At 47.3% G+C, this 26144-nt stretch overlaps 1 protein-coding gene across 2 annotated transcripts; it reads left to right on the forward strand.

The window, feature by feature from the left end:
• Positions 1-1863: 1863 nt before the first annotated feature.
• UPF1 (UPF1 RNA helicase and ATPase) lies at positions 1864-24830 on the forward strand. Of its 2 annotated transcripts, none has more exons than XM_086477326.1 (24): positions 1864-2088; positions 8436-8578; positions 8994-9083; positions 9634-9801; positions 10656-10836; positions 11297-11458; positions 12110-12194; positions 12360-12458; positions 12645-12762; positions 13575-13734; positions 13856-13974; positions 14245-14409; positions 14625-14739; positions 14923-15066; positions 15503-15716; positions 15936-16053; positions 17653-17809; positions 18816-18958; positions 19599-19773; positions 20501-20582; positions 21099-21260; positions 21487-21704; positions 22179-22301; positions 22415-24830. In XM_086477326.1, the coding sequence occupies exons 1-23, from the start codon at positions 1864-1866 to the stop codon at positions 22296-22298; spliced, it is 3363 nt and encodes a 1120-aa protein (XP_086333452.1). In that variant the 3' UTR covers positions 22299-22301; positions 22415-24830. The 2 variants fall into 2 exon arrangements, with proteins under 2 accessions (XP_086333452.1, XP_086333453.1); XM_086477327.1 differs by having other exon boundaries at positions 12654-12762.
• Positions 24831-26144: the final 1314 nt, after the last annotated feature.

The following is a 26144-nucleotide window of genomic DNA, read 5'->3' on the forward strand; positions in this document are numbered from 1 at the left end:
CTGATGTAACAGTCATAACTCAACAATCAATTTTCCATTCCGCCTTTTGATTTCAGTGGCTTGTTGGATTAACCTACTTTAATCTGAATCCTGATTTAGTATACATTTATGATAAACTATTCGTACAGTCCATTCTTCCCAGAAGCTCAAAGCTAAAGATTAATTTGAACAGCCTGTAGGCAGAAGTGATGACTCCTGTGTTCTCTTTACTTGTTCCTTCCCCTCCTGTATTTGGTGCACAATATTCCGAGGACAAGGACGCTTCTCAGTCTTCATCTAGATCTTTTCACCCTAACAGCTGCAAATCTGGTACACGCTTTTTTGGTCCCAGGCTTTATCCTACACAAAAAGGAAGAATAATATTTAAGTTACTTATAAAAGAACATACATATCTGCATCTTACAAGCGAAGGCTTTACTAAGGACAAGGTTTTGAATATCTGCCTAGCCTTTCGTATCAATGTTTTTCACGACACACAGAAGTCATCTTAAGAGATTTGTTGCGTGCTAATAAAAGGATGTTGAAATGAGGGCATCCAAATCCAAGTTTGGTTTTTTATGGGTAGAAACACGCGCTATTCACCTTCTCTGCACAACCCATTCACCTTCCTTGACCCCAGAGAATCTCTGTGGCCAACCCCACCACCCTCACCTCCCAGCAACTCACCTTTCTGACTATCACGCTGTTCTGTTTGGTATTACTGGTATAATAGGTATTACAGCTAGAGCAGGTATTACTATAATACCAGATCCTTCTTAATCAACATGTCTGTCTCAAAACACTTAAAGCCCATGCATAACTCCTTCCCTCGGGCTGTGTCTCTGTGAGACCCTACACACTCACTTCAAACAGGCCACAGAACCAGCGGCTGCAGCTCCAGGCCCACAGTGGGCACGGGGGGATAAAGAACCCCACGTTGTCTCCACAGGGGCAACCGCCACCGCGCTCCCCCTCACACGAACCCGCTACCACCTCAGGGCTCCCTCAGCACCACAGAGGCCACGGCCTCCACAGGGCCCGTCCACCACCACAGCCCGCCCCCCTCGCAACCCCACCGCAGCCCCCTCCAGCCCTCGCCATCGCCTTCGCAAGTGCCGACAGCCACCGCCGCCCCCCTCCTCCCTCCGGCCGCCCCAGGGCCCTTCGCCACCGCAAGGGCCACCTCGGGCCCGAACCGCCGCCCGCCTCAGCCCGCCACCGCCGCCTCAGCCCGCCCTTCCTCCTCATCTCGACGACCCATTGGCTGGCGGAGGAGTCAGTCAGAAGGCACGCTCCGCCCCCTCCCCGCGAGGGGGTGGGGGGGGGGGGGGCCGCCCCTGACAGCGACACACACCCCCCCCCCCCACCCCCCCCCGCCCGCCCGCCAGGTGGCTCGCGGCGCCTCCCCCGCGCGGCGCGGCGCGAGCCCCTTCGCGCCTTCCGCGGCAGCTCCTCCCCTTCGCCTTGCCCTCCCCAGGTGTGTGCGTGCTACGTCACCCCTCCCACGCGTACGGGGCGTGCTGGCGTCGGCCTCCTCCGTGCGCTCCGCGTCACCGCTCCTGGCCTGGCGCGCGGCGGCGGCAGCAGCGGCCGGACGGTTCCGCTCGCAGCGCCTCGGGGCTCGCTCCTCCGGCGGCGCCCGCCCGCCGCCTCGGCCGCCTCCCTCCGCCGTTGGCTCCGGCCGCCTGGGACCGCCCGAGCGGGGCCGGCGGCGGGCTCGTTGGTGGCCGGCTCGCGCGCGCGGCCTGGTGCGCGCGGCGGATCCTGCCGCTCGCGTAGCGCGGCGCCCGGGCTCCCTGAGGTGAGGCCCGGCCGGCTCGGGCGAAGGGGGGGTGGGGTGGGGTGGGGAAGAGCCGCTTCTCCTCGCCCGCCGCCGCCGCCGCCATGAGCGTGGAGGCGTACGGCCCCAGCTCGCAGACCCTCACCTTCCTGGACACCGAGGAGGCCGAGCTGCTCGGCGCCGACACGCAGGGCTCCGAGTTCGAGTTCACCGACTTCACTCTCCCCAGCCAGACCCAGACCCCGCCCGGGCCCGGGCAGGCGGGGCCGGGACAGGGCCAAGGGCCCCCCGGAGCGGGGCAGGGACCGCCAGGACCGATCGAAGCACAGGTGAGTCGGCGGCCGGGGGGGGGGGGGGGGTGTCAGGGCGGCTCCGCCACCGGGATGAGGCGGGGGAGGACGGGGGGGGGGGCGGGGGTCCGGAAGGGGCGGGCGGGCCCGGCCGTGGGGCCGGCGAGAGGAAGCCCTGGGCGGGCTGCGGGGTTGGTCGCTCTGCCCGCGACGGGGAAGTGGAAGCTGCGTGTGGCGGCTCGCCTTGCCCCGCGGAGGGGAGCCTGCCGGCTCCGGAGCGAGGCTGCCGGCTCCGGAGCGGGGCCGCCCGCTACCGGCACACCGCGGCCCGGAGCAGGCCGGCGGCCCCCGGCCGGCAGCGTGGAGTGGGCCTGGCAGGAGGGCGCTTTCCTTCTGCCCTGGAAAGGCAGGGAGAGCCCAGCCGGAATCGAACCGGCGGCTGGTTGTCGGCTGGTAAAGCCGGCGGGCTCCGCGGCTGTGTCGTGACAGCTCTGTCGCTTCTCGGTGCGATGTGGTAATAGGAAATCAGAAACGCTTCTGGGAGTCATTTCAGGTTCTTTTCCTCTTTAAAACAAATATGCCTGTAGGTAATATTTGATTATCAAAAGTTGGGTGCTGAGGAAATTCAGCGTTGTTTCTTTAGTTTCTTCCTGTGACTAAAAGCAAAATATGCTTTTAATTTTTTTTTTTTTTTTGTTATCCTTCTTTGCCACTTTTTCTGCTGCACGGTTGCTAGGCTGGTTTGTTTTGGGTTTGTATGGGAGTGACAGTTGATACGGCCTGAGATTTAAGTTCAGAGGTCTGGTTCCTCATGACTTAAAACAGGTGGTTTTTTAATGTAGTCTGTTGATGATTGGTATGCATGTAACAATTAAATTGTGTTTATTTAACAATTCACAAAAGTGAAAGTAAAGAAGGAACTAGGGTTATATGCTCACAAATGAAGATACTCCCTGTCGCTGTGCTACGTCTTGGCTGTGTCTGTAGTAAAAAAAAAAAAAAAACAAAAAACAAACTCTGAAGAACTCTTCCGTGTTTTTTTAAAACTCAAAACATTTCTCCATTTAAAGCTCCTGGAATATTCTACTAAGTTTCATTACATCTAAATAAACACTCATGCAGTCCCATTATTAACAATTAAATGTTGTTGTTATCCATGTTTTAAAGGAGGAGTTGAAATGCTTTAGGTAAGTTTTTAATCCTGAACCAAGCATAGCTTGAGTAGGCTTGTTTTGTTTTGTTTTTTTTCTACTTGCAAAACCTGATCTCTCAGGGTCTGTAAATGGTAGAGCTGCGGAAACACAAGTGAGCAAGCTGAGAACAGGCCAGCAAGTCCAGGCACTGAGAAGCTACAGGTGTGCAGTGCGGGACTGAGGGTGGTATTATCGTGTCCCAGCTGTATCGGGTTTATCTCGGGACGAATTGAACGACTTTCTTCTGCCTGGCAGTGCTCTGCCTGGGCGGAGCCGCTGTGTGGTGACTTGCTCCAGGTTAGTATGTTTATAAAACAGAATTAGAGATGTGACCCCATGGGCCGTTCATTTTCTGTTTACTTTTAGCTTTTGAATTTGGGTTTGGTGGACTTCATCGACTTTGAGCATTGAGATATCAGAATTATTCAGCAAAATCTTGTCTGCCTACAGTCAGACTATAGGTTAATTGATTAAAAAAAAGACAGTTTTAATAAAATCTCAGTTTTTAAAGCTTTAATGGGTTGTGATCATTCCAGAACTCACAGTAGAGAATATGTGGTCAGAAGAAGAAAAAACACTCCAAAATAAGCCTCATAATCCTCTTGTTTGGTCTTTTAGCTTAATTTGTCTTTTTTTTGTCTAAACATGTTTGAAAAGCCTTTGAAGTGAAAAGAAAAAAAAAATATTTGGAGAGCACGTTCAGGTGCTAGTAGGTCTATAACAATCTGTCCTGGCAAGAAGGAAGGGATTTTTTTTTGAAACCAAGTGCATTTAAGATGTTTCTACAAACTCTTGCAGTCGTCCTGATCCTGGGTCGGTTTTTGGGAGGGTAGGGACAGGGAATGTGACTGTTGCAAGGAGAACTCTCAGCAGTGTGACAAGTATAGTGTCCTCCTGAGCTGAAGTGCAGCGGAGCCCAGATCCTTGGATCTGTTCAGGCCTGTGCATTTCAACGGTCTCATGAGTGATAAGATCAGAAATTATGTGGTTTTTAAAGATTCTGTAGAAAATTTTGCTGCCTTCAACAAGTAATTTAAACTTTTTATGTCTTTTGGCAGGCGATGTACTAAATAACTTCTAAGGCCTGAAGATTGAGCACGTTTTGCTTAATTAAATGTTGTCCCTGTGATTATAATTAAAGCTGCTTGAATAAATAATTTTTACTTGGAGCTGATAAACTTTGGCAGTATACTTTCCTGTTTCGTATTCTGGTATCTTTTTAGTGTCCTAGTGTTTAAAAAGCCCAGTTGAGCAATACAGAGCACCTGATTTCTTAAGAAAATATGATTGATTTAGGCAGTCTGTAAGAGCTTCCTTTCCCAATGTACATTTAACTAATAGTTTAAGAGGATGTTGTTACGGTTGATTAGTGTCCAGTTGACAAAAGATAGCAAGAGGTTAGTAGAGCAATGTCCACTGTTTTCAGAAAACTGTATTTCCATTGTTTACATGTAATTAAAATCAAACATAGGAGCAGATTTTTCTGAATATTTCAAGAGAAAATCTGATTTCTGCCTTGTTTTTCCACTCTTCCAGGCAAAGACTTGTCTGTGATGCTAGGAAGCAGTCACATGCTCCACGAGTCTGTGATGGACAAGGCACATGGTGTTAATGGGTTAGAGTGGTTGAAGGAGGCTGGATCAGCTATTAGGGTTTTGGTCTAGACTATGGGGGCTGGATTTAATTTCCCGTTCTAACAAAGACTTTTTGTCTTGGCTAAATGACTTACTCCTTGTGGCCTAGGTCCCCATCTGGACCTACAGCTTGCTCCACGCTGCTTGGGAGGTGTTGTGGGGGTGAATGTTCTCAGTAATACCTCTCCCTTCTGACAAGGAAAGCAAATCTGTAGAAGAGATTATAATAAGGTGTAGTAAATAGTCTATGGCTTTAAAGAATCTGCAAAAACCAAATAGTTGGTTTATCTGTGCAAGTCCAAAAACATGTATTTTTTTTGTCTAAAGCGTGAGGGGAAGATTACCTGAATGGGGCGAGTGTAGCTGGGTGTCCTGTGGCTGCTGTGCAGGCTTGGGCTGCGTTGCCACGACTGATGGGACTGCAGCCTTGTGAGAAGGGTGCTCTTGGAGCAAAATCCCTGCTTAACTGCAATTAGCTTTCCTGTTACAGCTTGAAACGTACCGCTTTGAAGTAGAACTTCACTAAGTGGCTGTAGCTGCACTCACCTGTGGATCAGCTGCTGGTGTGGGTGGGGTACAGGAGCCAGAAGCAGCAGCAGAAATTGAGATGGCAATATTCTGTTACTGCCCACTTGGGGACTCGCTTATGTGCGGTCAGGAGGAGCCACCACATGGTCTGGTTTAGGATTCTGTCGCTCGGTTCCCTGGGCCTTTACTGTTGTCTCTCAACCAGTAGTTTAGAGGCCGGAAAAGGAGCGAGGGAGGAACCTGGTACCTTGACGACTGTTTTGGAGCACCTCAGTGTTCAGATGGCTGTGGCTGTTGAACCTGCTGTGCCAGAAGTTTCAGTCAACATGTTTAAAATAGAGAAGCCCCCCCCCCCCCCCGCCCCCTTATCCAGCACTTGGTGGTGCCAGGTGTTTAATCGTATGCCCATAGGCTAACCTCGCCGTAGGTTTTGGAACAATAGTTGAGTCACCTCCTCGTGGAGTGCCTGCCAAGGCCTGGTGCTGCTGGACTTTCCTAGTGACAGGGGACGTCGCTGCTGCCGAACTCTGAAAGGGCTGGAGTTCCCCAGGGTGGCACTGACACTGTCACCTGGTGCAGAAGTACAAATAGCTGGCTGCTGCTGTAGTTTCTTGAGTTTCTGCCTTTAAAAAAAAAAAAAAAAGTGTTAGAATTTTATTGCAGTTCAGCAATGCAGTTTTTTATGAGCACCTAAAAAAAATTGATTGAACTTGTCAAGGGATGTGTGTCATGATGTATTGTGGCTCTCTGGAATGGACTGACAGAAGGGCACCTGTGAATGTCTGGTAGTCCTGCTTCTAAAATTCGGATTAACTTAAGGCTTTGCAATACCACCTGTTCCATCATCGGTTAATAAGTTACCTTCATGGTTTGTAAAATGGCACCATCTATTTAAAATGGATATTTGTCTTCCGACATCTGTGAAGACGCTATTACACAGTGAGCTGATCGGATTTGGGTTCATCATACTAATGGGTTGTTGCATGCTACTGCCCTTTCTTTGGGGTTTTTTCCTTTTTCCCCTCTGCTTGTTTTGCACATTCTGTGCTGACGGTTCCTCTTGGCTGATCTTTCTATTAAAAGCCAGTGCTTGGAGGTAACATCAGTAAAAGCTGTACCATTTATGCTGTGTTTTGCAAACGCACCTCATTTCATTTGAAGATAACAAAACAAAAGCTTGTGCTGTTGAGTCCAGTTCCTGGCTGCCGAGGGCAAATGTGAGGTGGCTTACGCTTAGTTTTAAATTTAACTCTTGCAATTGGCTGTTAAATTTTAATGTGCAGTCCTGAAACTGGCTTGGGTGGGGTCTAAGTGAGACTTTCAGAGAAGTAAGCTTGTTTTGATTTGCTTATGAGTTGTAGCTTTTCACATGCTACAGCAACTGTTTTTATTAAATCTCTTTTAATAAGGATTTAGCGTTGTTCTCACTGGACAGCTTTCTCGTCTCTCGTCAGAGAATTAAGTTACAGATACCAGATGAATTGCCTTCCTCACCTAAGTGCAAAAGAGTTATTAAAATACTGTATTGATAGACAAAGGCCCTGAGTGATTCCTATGCTCCCATTTATTAGCTAGTTAAAATTTTCAGAAATAAGTATTTATCTCGCCTGGTCTAACCCAATACCTTTAGAAACAGTTGGGGCTTTTAATACATCTGATGATTTTGCTTTTTAGGGAAACTGCCTCATGGCGTTCATCCCAAAATTTGCTAATTCTGTGCTGATCATTGCAGTCGCTCTGGGGATCCCTTTCCCACCTTTATCCACTCCAGGCTAACGTGGGTTATGGCGTCCTACCTCCTCGCGGGTTTTAGCGAGATCTTGACTGAACAAGTCAAAGAATCACATGGTGGAGTGGATGGCGTTTGGGGGTGCGGGGATCTTGGGGGATCCTACCAGCATCCTGTTAGGTGCTGAAGCTCCCCGTGGCTGTTAGCCCATAGAGCTGCAGCAGTGGAGTTAAACCACCGGCGAGGCCCCGGGGGCAACGGCTGCTCTGGCCGTACCGAAACCTGATTTGCGACGTTGTCCCTTCTTGGTGGTGAGCGCGCTGCGCTCGGCCTTGCCAAACGGGAGTTATTTTTAACGCCGGTGAGACTCGGTGTGTAGAAGTTGCTGACGCAGCAGCAAACGTTGCAGAACTTGGTGGTTCTGGCAGTTGGGGTATCGCCAGCGGACGAGCGCGCCTGTTTTGCCCGTGCTGTGTTAGCACGCTGCGTCTCTGAAGTGTCGCTCTGAAAACGTGAGCTGCCTTGCTGGTTTGGATGGACTTTGGCAGTTTTCTTAAAGAACTTAGGCCTCATTTTTTTAAATGAAATTGTGCTGTGGCTGGAACAAATCTGATGTGACACAGCAGTGACTGTTGTACCTGGTGTGTTTTGTGTTTGATTCGGTGTGTAACACGGTTAGTGCATCCTGCACCAGTGATGCTGCCTGGAGAGTCAGGCACGCTGCTGAAAACCAATTTCTGTTAGTTCTTGCACTATTTCAGGTTGTTGGGGTTTTTTTTTTTTAAATTAGGATTATATGAGAACAGGTTTCTTAATAATCTGCTCTCTGTTGTCCAAATGTCATAAAGTTGTGCTCTTGGGCAGGGGGGGGAAGGCACACATTGATTTGGTGGGTAGAGAACAGCAGAAATAGGTGGGGGAAGTCCTGTTCAATAAAGTTCTTGTTTTCACATCAATTCCTGGAATAAAATGGAGGGTGAGAAAACAGTGTTTGATTCTGCTGGAATTGTTTAAATGGAATTTTGTCTGTTGTGTAAGACTATGGAAAAACATAATCTGCAGAAGAGCAATCTTTTCATTAACTTTTTTCTACTTATCGGTTGCAATCCTGTAAAATAGGCGCTCGTGAAGCAGGTATTGATAGACCTGGTATGTGTTTCAGCTCTGAAGAGCATTTTTTTGTTCCTTTTGGGGTTTTCTAAATTAAACACAAGTTTTTGCTTTGAGGGGTAGGGATTACTGTCCTTTATGTTTTGGAGTCTGTTTCAATTGTATAACTGAAGCACTGACCCTGTGTTTCAGGTTAACGGGCCCGATGGCATTCTGCAGAACGGAGCTGTGGATGATAACGTGGCTAAAACCAGCCAGCTTCTGGCAGAGCTGAATTTTGAAGAAGATGAAGAAGATACTTACTACACAAAGGATCTTCCTGTGCATGCTTGCAGGTAAGACCTGATCTTTGCCGCAGGCTTATTTCCAGAGGGCAGGAGCACTTTGTGCGAGGGAAGGGTATATGCTCTGAGGGTTTTTTGAGAGCAGCTTCCTCAGAGACATGCATGTACTGGTAGAAGAGTGGTGCCCTCTGGTGAGCTCCTGTGTGCGCTCCCAGCTGCCACGGCCAGCAGGTCTCTGACTCCCTTGAGGAACAGAGAGCTAAGCCAGCCCGGGGTGGTAGTGGTGGGAAGCGTGGAAATGCTTGTGACTCGGAACAGTTTGGTGCTTTTACCAACACTCGCGTTCCCTAATTTTCACTTCCCCTTATTTTTGTACACTACGAGGTAGTTTAACTGTTGTATTTGAATTTTCCTGTAAGCAAGTACCCAATCGCTTCCTGTGTCTTCATTTATTTTTTTTTTCCAGTTACTGTGGTATCCATGACCCTGCTTGTGTGGTTTACTGTAACACCAGCAAAAAGTGGTTCTGTAACGGGCGTGGAAATACATCTGGCAGGTAAATAGTCGAGTGACGGAAATGACAATGGCAATCTTGGTTTAGAGCGTGTTTGTTTTGAAGTGGTATGAAGGCTGTGACTTACGTTTTGGCGGTAATCAAAGTCTAGTGACTTCTGTGAGCCTCCAACCTCCTCTTTAGCTTTTCCGTTGTTGCCACCTTAGACCTCGATCTCAGCAGAACTTGAATCGCTTCTGAGGGGAGCTTGCTGCGTCTTCCACCGTCCTGTGTTTCTGCACAGCACAGTAGAACTGATGCTCTCAACCTGCAGAGCTTCAGGAGGCTCCTTTCAATTATGAGTAACATGAAAAGGATTTTTTTACGTGTTTCCTGTCCTTTCACACTAATCTACCTTAAAGCATTCATGCACTGAGAAACCACTGAAACTGTTAGCTTTGCTGGGATGAAAACAGCAAGATCCCACCAATGGCTGCCACGGCGTAAACAGATTTTGTTTGTGTCTTTCAATAACTGCGCTGATAGATTGAGTTAGGACTGAATGTGGTTTTCCTGTTAACCTCATCTAAGCCTGTGTCCTCTTTGCTTTCAGCCACATTGTTAATCACCTTGTGAGAGCAAAGTGCAAAGAGGTGACTCTCCATAAAGATGGACCTCTAGGAGAGACGGTCTTGGAGTGTTATAACTGTGGATGTCGTAATGTGTTTCTCCTTGGCTTTATTCCCGCTAAGGCAGACTCTGTGGTGGTTTTGCTGTGCAGGTGAGAGAATGCCTTTGTTGGCACCTTTGTGTTGAGTCTGTTGCGTAACCTGGCTTTTGTTTTGTACCAAAAGATACTTTGTACTCTGATTTGCCACCGTTCTTGCTTTAGATGATCATGTAGACTTCATGAATTGTGTTCAAGTAGATAATGCAACGAAGGAACCTTCTGTTCTCCTGGGCAAATGTCTTAGTTCTGTAGAAAAGTATTTCTCCCAAATGAAACAGTCCTTAATGAAAGAAAGGTGTTTCCCCCCTTTTTGAAACTGTGATTGTTCAGATTTGGAAGAATGACAGATCAGATCAGCAAATTACTGAGGAGCCCTGTGGAGCAGTGACTCTCGCCCAGCCTGTTTTATCTGTTGGCCCATGGAATCATTTGAAGACGACAGTAAATCAGAAAATGTTCTATCAGAAATCATTTTATAGTTGTGTGTATTTTAATTAAATGTATCGGACCGTAGAAGGTCTGTTTCTATGAAATGAGTTCCTCTAGTTGTTTAAACAACAGATGGGAAGTGTGTTCTGATGTATGTGGGCATAGTCTTAGAGCACTGTAACCACTTTCAAAGGTGAGTGTCATATGTAATATTTTAGATACTGAAATCTTCACTGCTAGAAACACTCAGGAAATAACTGCTGACGATACCAAGCCTTCCCAGTGTTGAAATAGCGAATATAGGAACTAAAAAATGAGTTGGCCCAGCAGGCTAGGGTGGTTCTGTTTTTTCCTTCTGACCGAGATACTTGACTTGTTTTTAAGAGCACAATGAACCTATTTTTACACTTCACACGGTAGACTCTTTCTTACACTTGTCTAATTTAATAATTTTTTTCAATGATTTGGTTGTGCAGGCAGCCATGTGCCAGTCAGAGCAGTTTAAAGGATATTAATTGGGACAGTTCACAGTGGCAGCCTCTTATCCAAGATCGTTGTTTCCTTTCGTGGCTGGTAAAGATTCCATCTGAACAGGAGCAGCTGAGAGCACGTCAGATTACAGCCCAGCAGATTAACAAACTGGAAGAACTGTGGAAGGTCTGTGCTGCTTTGCAAATTCCAGTTCTGTTTTACCGAGTGCTAATTCTGTGTTTTTATGAAGGAGGGACAAGACTGTTTCAGCAGCTGTAAAGACAGGGAATGTACTTAAATGCACTGTCAGGAAGTCTGAATAAACAGCTTTCCTTGGCCACATCAAGCCTTTCGTGTGTTTCTGCTTTATGTGATCCCAAGCTGAGCAGGGACCTGTTAGTCCATGTTTGGTTTTCAGTTACTGCTGCTTGAGAGTTTTTTCTGTACCTCCTTCAGAGCATAACAGACCTGACTGGGTGTGGGTGAGCGTGACACAGGATGTCTCAGTGTAGTTGTATCGAGGTATAACAAACTGTTAAAACTTCCTGTAGTGGTAAAACACGGTGTTACTGGTCCTGTTGCACAATGAGGGCTTGTCACTTGTGCTTAAAACTTTGAAACAAAACATGTATGCTTTGAATTCTAGGAAAATCCATCTGCAACCCTTGAGGACTTAGAAAAGCCTGGTGTTGATGAGGAACCACAGCATGTCCTGCTTAGATACGAAGATGCTTACCAATACCAAAATATATTTGGTCCTCTGGTCAAGCTTGAGGCAGACTATGACAAGAAACTCAAGGAGTCTCAGGTAATGTGCTTAAAATACGCCTGCTTGAGGGGACTTCTGACCAGTTCTGTGGTATCAAACACACAGTCACTGTTAGCATAGAAGGAAGGCCCGAGTGAAAGGAATGTCTCTCTCACAGGACTGTTACATCCCCGTAATTACAGTAGTCATGGGGGTGTTTGATAGCAGGGAGAGGAAAGAAAACCTCAGTTTGAGGATTTTTAAAGAGCTTGAAATGCTCGGGAGCTTCCATCTCTTTCTATGTTCAAAGCTTACCTTTCCAAGAACGATACTCTATCGTAGAACTGCAGCTTGGCCACCCTCTTTTACGTTGTTATCCTCATAACCTGCAGTTAGTCAGAGTTTCCAGCCAAACTTGAATTACATGACGTCATGCAAGCACTTAATATTTTAAAGGTGGAGGGAGAGAATAATGTGGGTGGTGATTACAACTTTCTCATTAACTAAGTAGCTCTTTTGTGGAACAGATTTACCTTCTGCAAATGGTGTGAACTCAGTCCGTAAGAGTGAATACAGGTATTTGTCTGTACCGTGACACTGGAACAGCAAGTTTTGTATTTCTCCACTATTGTGAAGTACAGGGCAGTGGGGACCGTGGTAGTGGCAGACAGCTCTTTAAGAACCTAATAGATGCTTTTTCTTTACCATTAGACCCAAGATAACATCACAGTCAGATGGGACCTGGGCTTGAACAAGAAAAGAATTGCTTATTTCACTTTGCCAAAGACTGATTCAGGTAATGACAGCTCGGGTGTATGTTTTGTCTGTGTGTTTTATGCCTGATGAACACCATGAGGGCTTAAAGAACTGTGGTGATCAAGGTGGTAGTGGAAGTTTTTTGTGTGGGGGCGTGGTGGCTCATTGGTGAACATCCTAAGAGCATTTTGTCCTTCCTTTGCAGATATGCGTCTTATGCAAGGAGATGAGATCTGCTTGAGGTATAAAGGGGACCTGGCCCCTTTATGGAAAGGGATTGGTCATGTTATCAAAGTTCCTGATAGTATCCTTTACTTAGGGAGCCTTCAGGGAGGCCTCATCGAAGGATGAAGTCTCTCTGGGAAATCAGTAGATGTGTACAAAAGTAATTTTGAGATGATTCTAATTTGTCGTGGGGGTCTGCTAAAAAAATAAAACAAATTGGGAAAAATAAAATTCAAATTTTTACTATAGATTACTACTTAACAAGGTTCTACAGATTATGGTGATGAGATAGCCATTGAGCTGAGGAGCAGCGTTGGAGCGCCTGTGGAAGTCACTCATAACTTCCAAGTGGATTTCGTATGGAAGTCTACTTCATTTGACAGGTAGTGAGAAAGCACTTGGCAGGCAGCGGGTGCGGGTGGTGTATGTGTTTTCCTTTACCTTCAGTGGGAATTTTTGAACATGAAAAGTTGTACTTGTGACACTGAATCAGAAACCTGAGTACGCCCAACGTATCAAGTCCATGAACATGTCGTGTCTGGTTCATAGAGCATCAGGCCTAACTCTTGCTAGAAATGGAAGGAACCTGGGTGCCAGCAGGCGGTCGGTTTTTCTGACTTTGAAGGCATGATTAAGGTTCATTCCCGAGGGGGGGGAAATTACCTGATGTTTAGTAACGCTTGGAATGTGGGAAGGAAAACTGTTTTGTAGTTCAGCTTCCTGAACACTGCTCCATCACAAAGTGCTCCCTGATTTTAGTTGACATTCCTAACCTTGGAATCGCTTTAACTAGCTGAAATGTCAGGGCATTGGAATCAGCTGCGGGGTCAGTAGGCTTCAGACATGTCTGTGCTGCGTTTTGTAAGATAGGAGTTTGTTTATTCTCCTGAGAGATGCTTTGTCTTCAACTCTTGCGCCTGAAATTACTATGGCAGATTCTCTACAGGTGTTTCCCTATAGATTTTTCTGGCTATGGTACTTTGTGGTGTTCGCGTGGGGAAAAACAAGGTCTGTGTCCTCAGAGACTAATTTTTGTCTCTTAATTCTGTTAGTAAGTGTTCTGCATTGTTCTCTTTTCTGAGGTATGTTTTAATTTGTGCCTGATGTCTGATTAACTGTTGTGTAGGACACTTGTGGACAGTTTGTATTTGAGGTCATACTGGTTTTTTTTTCCCCTGTCCTTCCTTCGTCTCAGAATGCAGAGTGCTTTGAAAACGTTTGCTGTGGATGAGACTTCAGTGTCTGGGTACATCTATCACAAGCTGTTAGGTCACGAGGTAGAAGATGTAATCATTAAATGCCAGTTGCCAAAGCGCTTTACAGCACAAGGACTTCCTGATCTCAACCATTCTCAGGTAACCTCATCTCCTTTTCACCGCGCGCAAGGAGTGCGATAGCGGATTTATGAATAGGGGTTGAACAGCTTTGTAACTTCATACATGTTGAATGCTAAATAGCAATTAAAAACTTGTCCAGGTTTATGCTGTGAAGACTGTCCTGCAGCGTCCTCTGAGCCTTATCCAGGGTCCCCCTGGTACGGGAAAAACAGTGACATCGGCCACGATCGTCTATCACCTGGCTAGACAGGGCAACGGGTAAGAACTGCGCTCTCAGTCTGTGTGTGAGGCTACTTTAGCCACGCTCAAAGAATCAACTGGATTTTAAAAATTAAAGTAACTTGTATCATTGAACTAAAAAGGTTTTCTAGAGGTCTGTTTTCTGGGAAGACATGTGCTTATTTCAGAAATTACTCTTCCCCACTGTGTTTTTTAGGGGACGTGTCGTAACACGCAATTTTATTACAAATCTAGTAGAAAAGAGTTTACAGCTCACTGAGACTTACTTTTTGCTCAACTTTTTTCAAGGCCTGTGTTAGTCTGTGCTCCCAGTAACATAGCTGTGGATCAGTTGACTGAGAAGATCCACCAAACTGGACTGAAAGTGGTTCGTCTGTGCGCTAAAAGTCGTGAGGCCATTGACTCTCCTGTATCCTTCTTGGCTTTGCATAACCAGATCAGAAACATGGACAGGTAAGAAACAGTTGAGGGGGGTAGGGGAAAGAAAAAAAAACAAATTAAGTGTTGGACACAACTCACTAACTGTGTGATGATGACGTATATTTGCTTGGTGTGGTAGCTTTTTTGGTTCTATATGTGTGTCACGTTTAGTTGTACAAATGAGTTCCCCTGTAATCCCACCGAGCTGTTAATTAGGCCGTAAAGCAAGATTCCCTTTTTTTTTGCAGCATGCCAGAGCTTCAGAAACTGCAGCAGCTTAAAGATGAAACTGGAGAACTGTCATCTGCTGATGAGAAACGCTACCGTGCGCTGAAACGAACAGCAGAGCGTGAATTGCTTATGGTGAGGTTCCGTCGGTTCTGGCAGCTTCAATAGTTGCCTTCTCCCACTTGAGGCTTAGTTGCAACTTTCTGGTGGAGATCAGAGGACAGTTTAACTTCTGAGGGGGTTCCTGGAATGGTATTGAATACTCTTCTTGTCTCTTGATATCCCGCTTGATTAACTTCAGTTGCATTTCTGTCTCAGAACGCGGACGTGATCTGTTGCACGTGTGTGGGAGCCGGCGATCCGAGACTGGCAAAAATGCAGTTCCGCTCCATTCTGATTGATGAGAGCACACAGGCTACTGAGCCAGAGTGCATGGTGCCGGTTGTCCTGGGAGCAAAACAGGTAGGAGCCGTTGGATTTCGTTAAAATTTTGTTAAAGAGAGAGTTTATAAATAGAGGAGGTAGCACCAAGCAGGAGTAGGGCACGTAGGGATACAAAACCCTTTCTTTTCGTGGGAGATGTTTCTGTAATACAGACCTAAATGACTTTATTTTGTGTTAGTCCTGCTGGTTTTCTCTTTCCATGGCATGGTCTTGGCTTAGAACATGTTGGTTCTGTTGGAACAGCCTGGATTCTGAATAAGACTATTTGAAAATGCTCAGCTGAAAAGGTGGCTGACACTAAAGGTTTGTAACAGTGAGATTAGATCTGAAGCTTATTACGAGTCAGGCTGATTAGTTCCTGCTATATTTTATAGTAGGATATTGCTGATTTTTCCAGTTACTGGGCAAGTTTCACAAAACAAACTTTGATATCTAAACCCTTTCTTTTCTACAGCTTATTCTGGTGGGTGACCACTGCCAGCTCGGCCCTGTTGTGATGTGTAAAAAAGCCGCCAAGGCTGGCCTGTCCCAGTCTCTCTTCGAGCGGCTGGTGGTGCTGGGGATTCGTCCGATTCGCCTGCAAGTGCAGTACCGCATGCACCCTGCCCTGAGCGCTTTCCCTTCCAACATCTTCTACGAGGGCTCACTCCAGAACGGCGTTACTGCAGGTAAGCCAGAACGGCGCTCTTGCTAATCGCTTTCTCCTCCATTCATCAAGGCTCAAAGGAAGGGCTCTGCAATCTTGATGAATTTGTCATACATTCACTTAAAAAGAGGATTGCCACTGCACTTATTTTGAGTCTTTAAGGTGCTTTGACAAGAAAGTTGAGTGTTCGTGCTAGCAAAGCAGCGCTAACTTCCCTTCCTTACTGTTTTTGTGCCCTCAGCGGACCGTGTGAAAAAAGGTTTTGATTTCCAGTGGCCACAGCCAGATAAGCCAATGTTTTTCTATGTTACCCAAGGACAGGAAGAAATCGCCAGCTCGGGCACCTCTTACTTGAACAGGTAAACAAGATTCAGCACCAAGGTGTAAACTTACTTATAAGTACTTCATACCAGGATATCTCAGATGTAGGGGGGATTGAATCTGTTAATAATCCTGTGACATCCCTTGGAGGCAGTCACGATTTGTGAAGTCAAGGGGAAGCGCAGGATACAGTTCCTGCTGCAGACCAAATACCTAAGCATTCCCCAATCCTTCGGAATCTCTGCACCAGAATTCACAGTATTCTGGATTCACCCTGCCTTGTGGTGCCTGGCGATGGGAATAAAGGCCTGAGAGCGAAGTAAAGCTGTTTGGAGAAGAGCTGCTTTCTGTTTCTGTGGGGGTGGTATCTGTACTGCAAATGAGCCAACCCAGAGACCTCAAGGGCATCGTGTGCTGGGCTACAGCGCTTCAGTGCTACCGATTCGTACGTTCTGCGGTAGCTCTTCTCAATTAAAAGGCCTGTTTGCTGTTAACAGCTGTGAAACTGCTCGTGTGCTTTTTTAATAAAAGCCGCCATCAAGGATAGCGCAGGCGGAGCCGCGTTTCGGAGTTGATTTGCCCAAGGCTCCCTTTACAGTAAACAAAGAGAAAAAGGCGTCTCCAGTGGGAGCAGTTCAGATCTTAAGTGGGTTGGAATTGCTCTGTGGAGGTGCGTGTGTTCCCTTGCTGGCAGGATGAGGAGGACGGGACAACGAAGTGCCTAATACGTGGGATGCCTTTGGGCCAGCAGGTAAAGTGCAGTTGCAGCAGGAAATGCTGGTCAGGCTGTGTTTTGAAGTCAGAATTCCGATAGCTCCTGAAGCAGAGTACAAAGTCTTAGATTTTGGTGGTGAAAGGGGTGGGCATTTAATTTTCTTTTTTCTATCCCTTTTTTACCTGCGTATTCTTTCTCAAAGAGTGAGTTTAAAACACTTCGCTCCTCTTGGTCGTATGCGTTGGTTCACAGGGAAGGGAAACCAGACCAACTTATGAAGAATATCTGCTGTGATATTTTTAATCTCCGTCTGTTTAATGAAGAGCATGTGCAAGACTGCTGAACGCAGCAGGCCGGATTGTGCACGAACAAATGGCACAATAGTTGGCTGACGGGGAGATTGGCATTAAAAACATTCTATATTTAAAACTTTGAGATAAAGCAACTGAAGTATCTGTTTGCATGGCAGGCTGGAACATTTTTAATGGTCTCACTCATAAAGGTACATGTGTTGGTTTAACTCTGCTAAGAAGTTCCACTTGGGAATGATGGCCCCCGTGAATTTTGCTATTCCAGGAAGTGTGGTTGTGTAGTTCTGAGGAGGTGGAGGTGTATGGAAGGAGAGATTTCTGTGTCATTCCAAGACCTTTTTTTGAGGTGTTGGCTTCTGCCCATATCCTTCTGGCTGAGAATATCTGTGCGTGGCCTAAATCAAGCGGCGATCCGGGTGGATGTTCCTGCGAAGCTTAAGCCGAATTAATCAGAGTGCAGCACTCGAGCAGTGTAAATCTGATCTGGAAGCAGCCTCTCTGTCAGAAGGCTGGCACGGCGTACGTGGTCCAGCTGTTTAGACCCGTTAACTCGCAAAACAGTTAGAGCTGATGCCCTGATTCTCCCTAGATAAACAAATCTCTCTTTCTAGGACGGAAGCGGCCAATGTGGAGAAGATAACCACAAAGCTCTTGAAAGCTGGTGCCAAACCAGATCAGATTGGCATTATTACCCCTTATGAAGGGCAACGATCCTATCTGGTGCAGTACATGCAGTTCAGTGGCTCCTTGCATACAAAGCTCTACCAGGTATGTAGCCTTCTGCAAATGGGAACGCTTGGATGCAGAGAAGCTGGAAAAGGCGGCTATTGTGAAACCCCACAACATTCTCATTTTTAGTCTGGCTTCTTAGGCGTCAGTCTGTGTTTGTTCTTTAGTAATTTTTGAGGTTTTTAGTTGATTGTAGTTAAAATGGACCAGGGAGAAGAGTTTAGGAGGTATCAAACGCCAGTAAGTGTCAGGGGAGCAGTTGGGCAGATGAAGGAGAAAGCCTGTTAAGGTCTCTGTTGGGTCTCTGCGGAGTCATTGAGGCACAGAAGGGAGAGGTCGTGGGTGCTTCAGCTGTGGAAAAGCTTCAGTCAGCTCGTGTTTTAGTGAGAGGGTCAGGCTGAGAGACATGCAGGAAACCAAGCTCCATAAATTCTGATGGTCATAGTATTTATTTGCTTGGGAATATGTTCTCCCATCAGTGGAACTCCTCTCCCAAACACTCAAGTTTGTTGCTACAAACAAGACAGTTGTATGTTCGGTGTAGTCTGTTGTGCAATATTGAGAACTTGGTCGGTGTTTTCACTGAAGGAGAACTTGGTGGAAATACTTTTCCTTCTGCCAGGAATGATCTGTCCCTCTGATTCAGGTTTCTCGGTAGCTGGGAGCAGCGGTGCTAACTTGGACCTGCCTTACTACGAGGTTTTGGAAGAGTCAGAAGTCTCTTTGGCAGCGTAGCTAGAAAAGGGACTGCTTTCCGTAGTGCAGATGCCAGTTCTGGGGAAATGTGAGAACATAAAGCAGTGAACATAAAATTAATTTGTCCTAAACTGAGACTCCCTGTTCTCCTTTAGGGAAACTATTTTAGTGACCAGTGGGATTACAAAATCATTCGTCATTACAAAAATAACATTTTTAATGTTATTAATTTTTAATGTCAAATGATGGGAACTGCTAGTGCACGGCCAAAGCATTCCGTAAGGCCCCTTGGTAGCGTAACTGTTTTGCACTCTGCTTCCATGATTTACATGTTTTCCTCTTGTTTCAGGAAGTGGAAATTGCAAGCGTGGATGCCTTCCAGGGACGAGAGAAGGACTTTATTATTCTTTCTTGCGTGAGGGCCAATGAACACCAAGGAATAGGGTTTCTGAATGACCCCAGGCGTCTTAATGTAGCTCTTACAAGAGCAAGGTGAAGTGAAATTGGGCAAATTTTTTATCTATTCGAGAGCCTGAGTTAGGTCTCTAAAGCATTGATGCAGGGCAGCTAACGAAAGGTCTGGTTTGTGCGTAGCAGGCCCCTGCCCCACCCCTCCTCGTTTGGGGGAGCCTTGAACGACTTCCACGTTCCCCACAATTCACAAGAGCAGCCTCAGCCTAATTGGTGTTAGAGTTTCCCTTCATCTGTTGCTTCGTCCCTTCCAGCAAGAGTTTTTTACCATTTTGCTTCTCTTAATGGATTTGGTGACAGAGAAGGGTGACATGGAATCAGCACTCTATTGGTTGGCTTCCTCGGTTCCTGCAGGCTTTCCAGCCGCCCCGGCGCGGTGGCTGGTTGAGCACCCTGACGGGTTTGGCCAGCCTGCGGGAGGAAGCTGGGGATTATTGAGAAAGGGGCTGCGGCAAATCTCCTTTCAAGCGTGGTGTCGTGCTACAGCAATCGTCTGCCGTAAGCAGGATGATTGTGTCGGGGTCTCCTGCGCCTGCCACCGTCGGGTTCTGTTCGGTGCCCTTGCTGCAGAAGAGGCCGACTTGGAGGCTGGGCTGACGCTGGGGTGTCACACGGCTTCCCTTTCAGTCCGGGTTCAGTGTCTCTGTCTGCTGCCCTGCAGGTATGGAGTAATTATTGTTGGGAACCCAAAAGCGCTGTCTAAGCAACCGCTTTGGAATCACCTGCTGAATTACTACAAGGAGCAGAAGGTTCTGGTGGAGGGACCACTGAACAACCTCCGGGAAAGCCTCATGCAGTTCAGCAAGCCCCGGAAGCTTGTCAATACCATCAACCCGGTAAGGCGGCCTCTCCCGTCTTTCAGACGTTGGTGGCGTGAAGCGGTTGGAGGTTGATCGCTCGGTTAGAAATGGGCGGCGTAAGCAAGTCCCCCCCATCGCCTCACACCCCCCCTGACTTTCCATTTTTGCTGCCTGGTTAATGCAGTGTGACCCGAGTAAGCTGCTGCTTCAGCTGCTTCTGCGCTGAGCACTTGCAGAAAAGCCTCTTTCGGTGCTTTTTTGGTTGCTATTTCCTGCCAAATTTGAGGGGGTAACTTCTGAGGCCGAGTGAAACAAAAATAAGTGTTTTGTGTAGAATTGTCAAGCTCGTTAGGCATGCATGCTTAATAGCGTTGTGCTTTAATCCTCCAGCTGCAAGTTTTACCCTTAGTCCTGTAACACCAGATGTGTAGTTACAGGGGTGGGCGAAGCTTGTCGGAAGGACAGTGGTGGGAACAGAGCAAGGGAAGAACCATCAGAACCTCAGCGTAGACTGAAACTCCTCCAGTGTTTCAGTTTGAGATGGCTGCATGTAGAGTCTTACTTCTTTTTCTTGTTGTCATGATGTGGTTGAAATGGTAGTTGGACGTTTTCCGTGTATTAGAGCTAGTTTGTTTCTTCAGCACTTGTAAATGTGCATGATCTGTGGAGTTTTGTTGGATTTTTACCCCAAATAACTTGCCCTGAAGTTTCAAGGCAAAGTTTCCTATGCAAAGGCTCTGCCTAACTCCTGTAACGCTTCCAGGGTGCCCGTTTCATGACTACAGCCATGTACGACGCCCGTGAGGCTATTATTCCAGGATCTGTCTACGACCGGAGCAGTCAAGGTAAAGGAAGCTGTCAGAATCAACACCTTTATTCCCCCCAACTAGTCCTTGGGGCACGGTATCTTGCAGACTTCAAACTTCTAAAGGTTTGAAGAGCCACTACAGAAAAATACGGAATTTAAGAACTGAAAATGTTCGTGATGTGCCTGGATTTTGCTCTCTGTGTGCAGAAGCCCCTACAGTCTGACTTGATGTCTGCAGAGCAAGTGAAAAATGGGGAGAAAGGGGGTGTGTGTGTGTGGGAGGGGGGTGAACGTTTCAAGAATCCTGCATGGTGCTTTAAAAGAGTGCCTGTGTGGGACAAATGTGTGTTAGATGAGTCCCTGAAATTTTCAATCAGGGAATAAACGGTGAGCTAGCAATAGTGGTGGTTCTTGGCAGCGGTAGGCTTGTCCTTTCACTTTCTGCTTGTGATTTATCCTGCTCGTGAGTCTTCCCATTCCTGTTAAAAGCAGGAATATGAATTGATTTTTAAATACTCGGGATCACTGCGGCGGCTCTTCCTCCCCTCCCCAGGGCGCCCATCCAACATGTACTTCCAAACCCACGACCAGATCGGGATGATCAGTGCTGGTCCCAGCCATGTCACTGCCATGAACATTCCTATCCCTTTCAACCTCGTGATGCCACCGATGCCGCCACCGGGATACTTTGGCCAGGCTAACGGACCAGCCGCAGGTACGGGGCGAGGGTGGAACGGTGCCAAAGCCACGCTTTGGGCCTGCAGTCAGAGAATGGCTTTTGCTACTCCTGCAGCAGTGCAGCGGTGGTTCTGCCTTTGATTTCCCTGCGCCTGCTACGTGGAGTCCGTACAAGAGGTTGCTTGTGCGAACGATCAGGTCTTAGAGAAACGGTTTGCATGTGTAAGACTTCTCACTGTTGGTTGGGATAAACGCTTTTCCAGGACGTGGGGCGCCAAAAGGAAAGACTGGTCGTGGTGGGCGCCAGAAAAATCGTTTTGGGATTCCTGGAACTAGTCAGTCAAACCTTCCAAATAGTCAAGCGAGCCAAGACGTGGTGTCCCAGCCTTTCTCCCAGGGTCCACTGACTCAGGGGTATATCTCCATGAGTCAGCCATCACAGATGAGTCAGCCTGGGCTCTCCCAACCCGAATTATCCCAGGTAAGCACAATTTGATGTGTTGTCTGCTCTTTTCTCCTGGGTTTTTTGTCGGTGATCCGTGTGCGTGCCCATCCGTGTTTCCTAGTACTGAGGAAAATGGGAGCTAAAACCACGTGCAGTGCCTCGGCCACAGCACTTCGTGCTCTTCCGCTCAGTGGATTTTCCAAGTACACTCAGGCATAAGAGTGAAACGCTGCATGTAGAGAGCTCAGCTCCAGCCTTACCTTTGAACTGCTTGCCTGTTTGACAGCCAGCTATGGCAGAAACCTTTGTGTTTGTGGGAGCTGGGCAGGAAAAAGAGTAGATTTAAAAAAAAAAAAAAACCAAACTACCAGACACAACCAACCGAAAAAAAAATCCCCAACAAAACTGACCTGTAAGACTGTCGTTAGCCTTGGCTGCCAGTTCTGCTTCGTGAGGGAGCACTTGAGCTCGATAGTGAGGTGGGGACCTAACACACACTTTCGTTTGCAGGACAGTTACCTTGGTGATGAGTTTAAATCTCAGATTGACGTGGCGCTGTCACAGGACTCTACTTACCAGGGTGAACGTGCATATCAACATGGTGGAGTGACGGGACTGTCACAGTATTAGAGTGTAAGGCACTTGAGGTTCACTCCTCTGCTTCTTACTCCCTGATTTACACTCCCAGTGTGTGCCCTGAGCGCGCCATCCCTAACGCGGCTGTCGTTCTGCTTTCTTGCTTTCAGGTTGAGGAAGAAGAGCTAAGCTTGCGTGGAGCTTAGTTCATCAGCATTTTATTCTGGGTAATAAAAAAAATAAAATAAAATGGATACCTGTTTTCCACTGCTAAAACTGAAGCACCACTGTGTGAGAGCAACAGGAGAAAGAAACCAACCAACGGAGAGGAGAGAGAGAGAGAGAGAAAGGAGCGCGCGCGAGAGAGCCCACTGCTAGCTCACTGAGACAAGGAGACTGACCGGAGAGGAGAGAGAGCACTGAAGGACTGGCTGGCGCCTCACTGGGAAGGCAACTCACCCTGAAATGAGTGGTCAGCTGAGTCCCTGCTCCCCCAGTCAAACAAGCTCGAGAGAAGGGCCTTAAGCAGGTTTCACTTCATTCCATACTTCTCTTTGCGAGCAGGGCATTACTTTTCAGAGCAGATGGGGAGAGGAAAACCCTCATCTCAGAGTTGTTCTCGTTTTAAAGGGGTACTATATTTTAGCAGTAACTGTTTACATTTTAGAAGCAGAGTATCTGAGAGAGAGAGAGAGAGAGGGAGAGTTCCTGACTAAGTGACAGCAAGCCAAGCAGAAATCCAGCGGGACGCAGCTGATGCTCAACTCTGAGATGCAGGTTTTGTTGTCCAACACTGGCTCTGAAATCCTAGTGTCATCGTGTCGCCCACATGTTGAACGGGTCTTTCGTGACAAGGTGGTTTTAAAGAGATTCTTTCAAAGGAGCACTGAAATTTTTAGAAGTTTGTCTCTGAATTCTTAGTGGTGGACCTGGGAGATCCTTGTTCTGAGAAGCTTACAAAAAGTTTTAAAACCAAACTAAATTAGAGCACCAACCTTGAGAACTTTCAGTGTGATTTAAAGTTGCAGCAATCAGCCTCTTCTCCCTACATTGGATAGCAGTTAGAGTGAAAGGAGCCTGCGCGCTCGAGCAGGAGGAGGGTTTCAAAGTGTTTTCTGTATGCTTTAATTGGCTACTGTCTGGACTCTACTCTGTGAAAAACAAGCCTTTCTGTAAGATGAACTTTGCGCTTGAAAGGGGATGGGTTCCTGTGCCCTTCGGCCCTGGAGGAAAAGCTGCTGCCAGGCCTGCTTTACCCGCTCCCGCAGATCTGGGGAAGAAGTAGTGGAACCTGGGGATTATATTGGTTTTGAAGTAAAGACTCTACAACGTTACCGAAGCAGGTCGGAAAAAATGGACAAAGCAGGCAGTTGTTGGAAGGTGGCCTCTGAGAGCTGGGTATAATTAGAGATAATGGGTTAGGCTTTTGTGTGGCTTCTTCGGTGATTAAGGCAGAGAGCTGAACGATTCAGGTGTTGAGAAACCAAACCCGGAGCCTATTTTTCAGGTAGTGGACGCGGCTGTGCCATCGATGCTGGAAGTCAGAACTGAGAACAGCACATAAGAGAAGCCATCCAATTTCTAAGTTGTACCCATGTCTTAACTAAGTCATAGGGGAACACTGGGAGCATTTTATTTCTGTCTAAACCTTTTTAGAAACGGCGCAGAGAACTTAAAATTCCTACAGACCCATTTTTATCAGATCCCTAAATTAGACTAACCTCTACCTCCTAATTGGCGAAGAACAGTAGAGCGTGATTCACTAACCGACGTGTTTTTAAAGTCTGAATTCAGTTAGCTTTATACTCAAAGGGCTCCAAGTGTTTCTAGGTTTTTTTTTTTTGGGGGGGAACTCAAAATACCTCTCATATGAATGTACTTAAATGACGTAAAACCCACTTTTTGTAACTGGGGGGGAAGCCCTTTCATTGCTGTCCTTTCTGTAGATTGTTGACCCGCTTTCATAACCTGTATTTGCTGTAGTTTTCCAAGAGTGTCTCTCCCCCTGCACAGACCTGGTGTAGCGCAGCCCCGGCCCGGGGGCCCTGTGCACACACAAACCGGTGTCCAACGTTTCTGTTCGGTCCTGCAGCGAACGTAGTTCAAGAACTGCAAAAGAAACTTTCCAGAAATGAAAACCATTCTTTTCTCATAAAAAGCCTCCAGCGTTTAGACTTCTAAAATGTGAAAGAATGGAGACACAGGCCACCTTCCTTCCCTGTAAGATGGACTGTTTTATTTATTAACATTGCCGAAGGGCTTTTTAATTTTTTTTTTTCCTTCTCTAGGCTGCGTAGTTGCATAGACTTTTCCGATAGGTTTAAGCTGTAACCCTCTGTGCAATGCAATCCATTGAGTAACGTAACCCCCTCCTCTCCCCTCGCCCCCTTTATTTCACGGACGGGAATGCTTGCCTCTGCTTTGTGCTGGTTTTTTCCTTTGTAGCAGTTACTCTGAGTTTTATAAATCCAGACATCAGTGCTAGCACGGTGTTATTCTTTTTTTTTTTTTTTTTTTGAGTTTGTCTCAGTTTGTTTTAAACCTGTTTGTCATCAATAAAATATTAATAAACAGCTCTTGCATTCACGGTGGCCCCTAACTTTCAGTGATGAAACCATGCAGCATTCATTAAAACTTAGTCTGATTGTATAAACTTCAAGTTTATTACTTTTTTTTTTAACACAGACTAGTACAAAAGTGTGGTGTGTGCACGGCGTACACGGGTAAGCAAATGAACGGTGAAAAGTCTGTTAAATGCCCTCCCCCTTTCCCCCCCCTCTGGCTCAAAGAGGACGGTGGGGTGCAGGGGGGGAGTCAGGAGGGGCTGGGTCCAGGGGTGACCAGTCCAGCTTGGAGGAGCTTCTCCCTCCGCCTTCCTCCCCGCTGCACTGCACACAAAAAGGGCTTTTACCTGCGCGGCAAAGCTGGGCCTGGGGCTGGGCTGGGGGCTGCTGCCCTGCAGCTCTGGGGTTCTGGGCACCACCCTGGGTCTGGGCTGCTCCAGGGCTGCTCCCTGCTGTGACCACGTCCAGGCGCTGGGTACTGGGGCAGGAGGGGGCCGGTTGCCCCCCGCTGTGGTGGAGCAGCAGGTCAGGGCTCTGCTGTGTCTTAAGGAGCTGAGCCCTCCAGGCCCTGGGCCTGCCACAGCACAGCTGCAAAAAAACCCCAATGCTGACAGGTTTTTCTTCATGTTGCCCATCTCAAATTTGTAAGAAAGGGCTCCCCTCGGCTTGACTGAAGTCCTGCCCCAAGCCCTTGAACCATTTAAGTGCTTGCAAGGGGGGGTCGGCGCAGCTCTGGTTCAGCCGCGGGGGGTCAAGCGGGGCGGCCCTGCCCTGGAACGCCCTGTCAGGCCGTGGAAACACGAGTACACCACACAACTACAGCACTCGAGCTACTCCGGTCTTGGGCGTCAGCGACACCCTTCAGGGTGTTTGTTAGCAAAAACACGGGGACGGGAAGAGGTTTCCTCTGCAAATCCAACAGTGGTTAAACCTTCAGTGCTTCCCTGGCGGGAGAAGGCCCAGCTTAGCTTGGTAACACTTCATCAGACCTCAACGACAATACAGTATCAGTACAAAAACCACAAAAAAAAAATATAAAATAGTCTATGCTAGGGTGTCAGGTTCACATTTAAAAAAAAAAAAGACAAAAAAGTCAAGTCTAACTCAGATTCCTTTTCAACCCCCCCCCCCTAAAAAAAGCAAAGTTGTAGGAGAGCCTCACCTGGGAGGGCCAGAGGCACACTCCTGCAGCGGGCTGGGTGCCACAGCCAACCAAAAAAACCCAGCAAAACTCCACCAATAACCCTAAAAAATGCACAACCGCGTGACCGTGGTGCCTGTGTCAGGGCTGTAGCGCTGGTGCCTGACGCTCGGCTGCCGCGGTCAGGCTGCTCCT

The sequence above is a fragment of the Leptosomus discolor genome, chromosome 24 (genome assembly GCF_034619465.1).
Source record: "Leptosomus discolor isolate bLepDis1 chromosome 24, bLepDis1.hap2, whole genome shotgun sequence".
Lineage (NCBI taxonomy): Eukaryota > Metazoa > Chordata > Aves > Leptosomiformes > Leptosomidae > Leptosomus > Leptosomus discolor.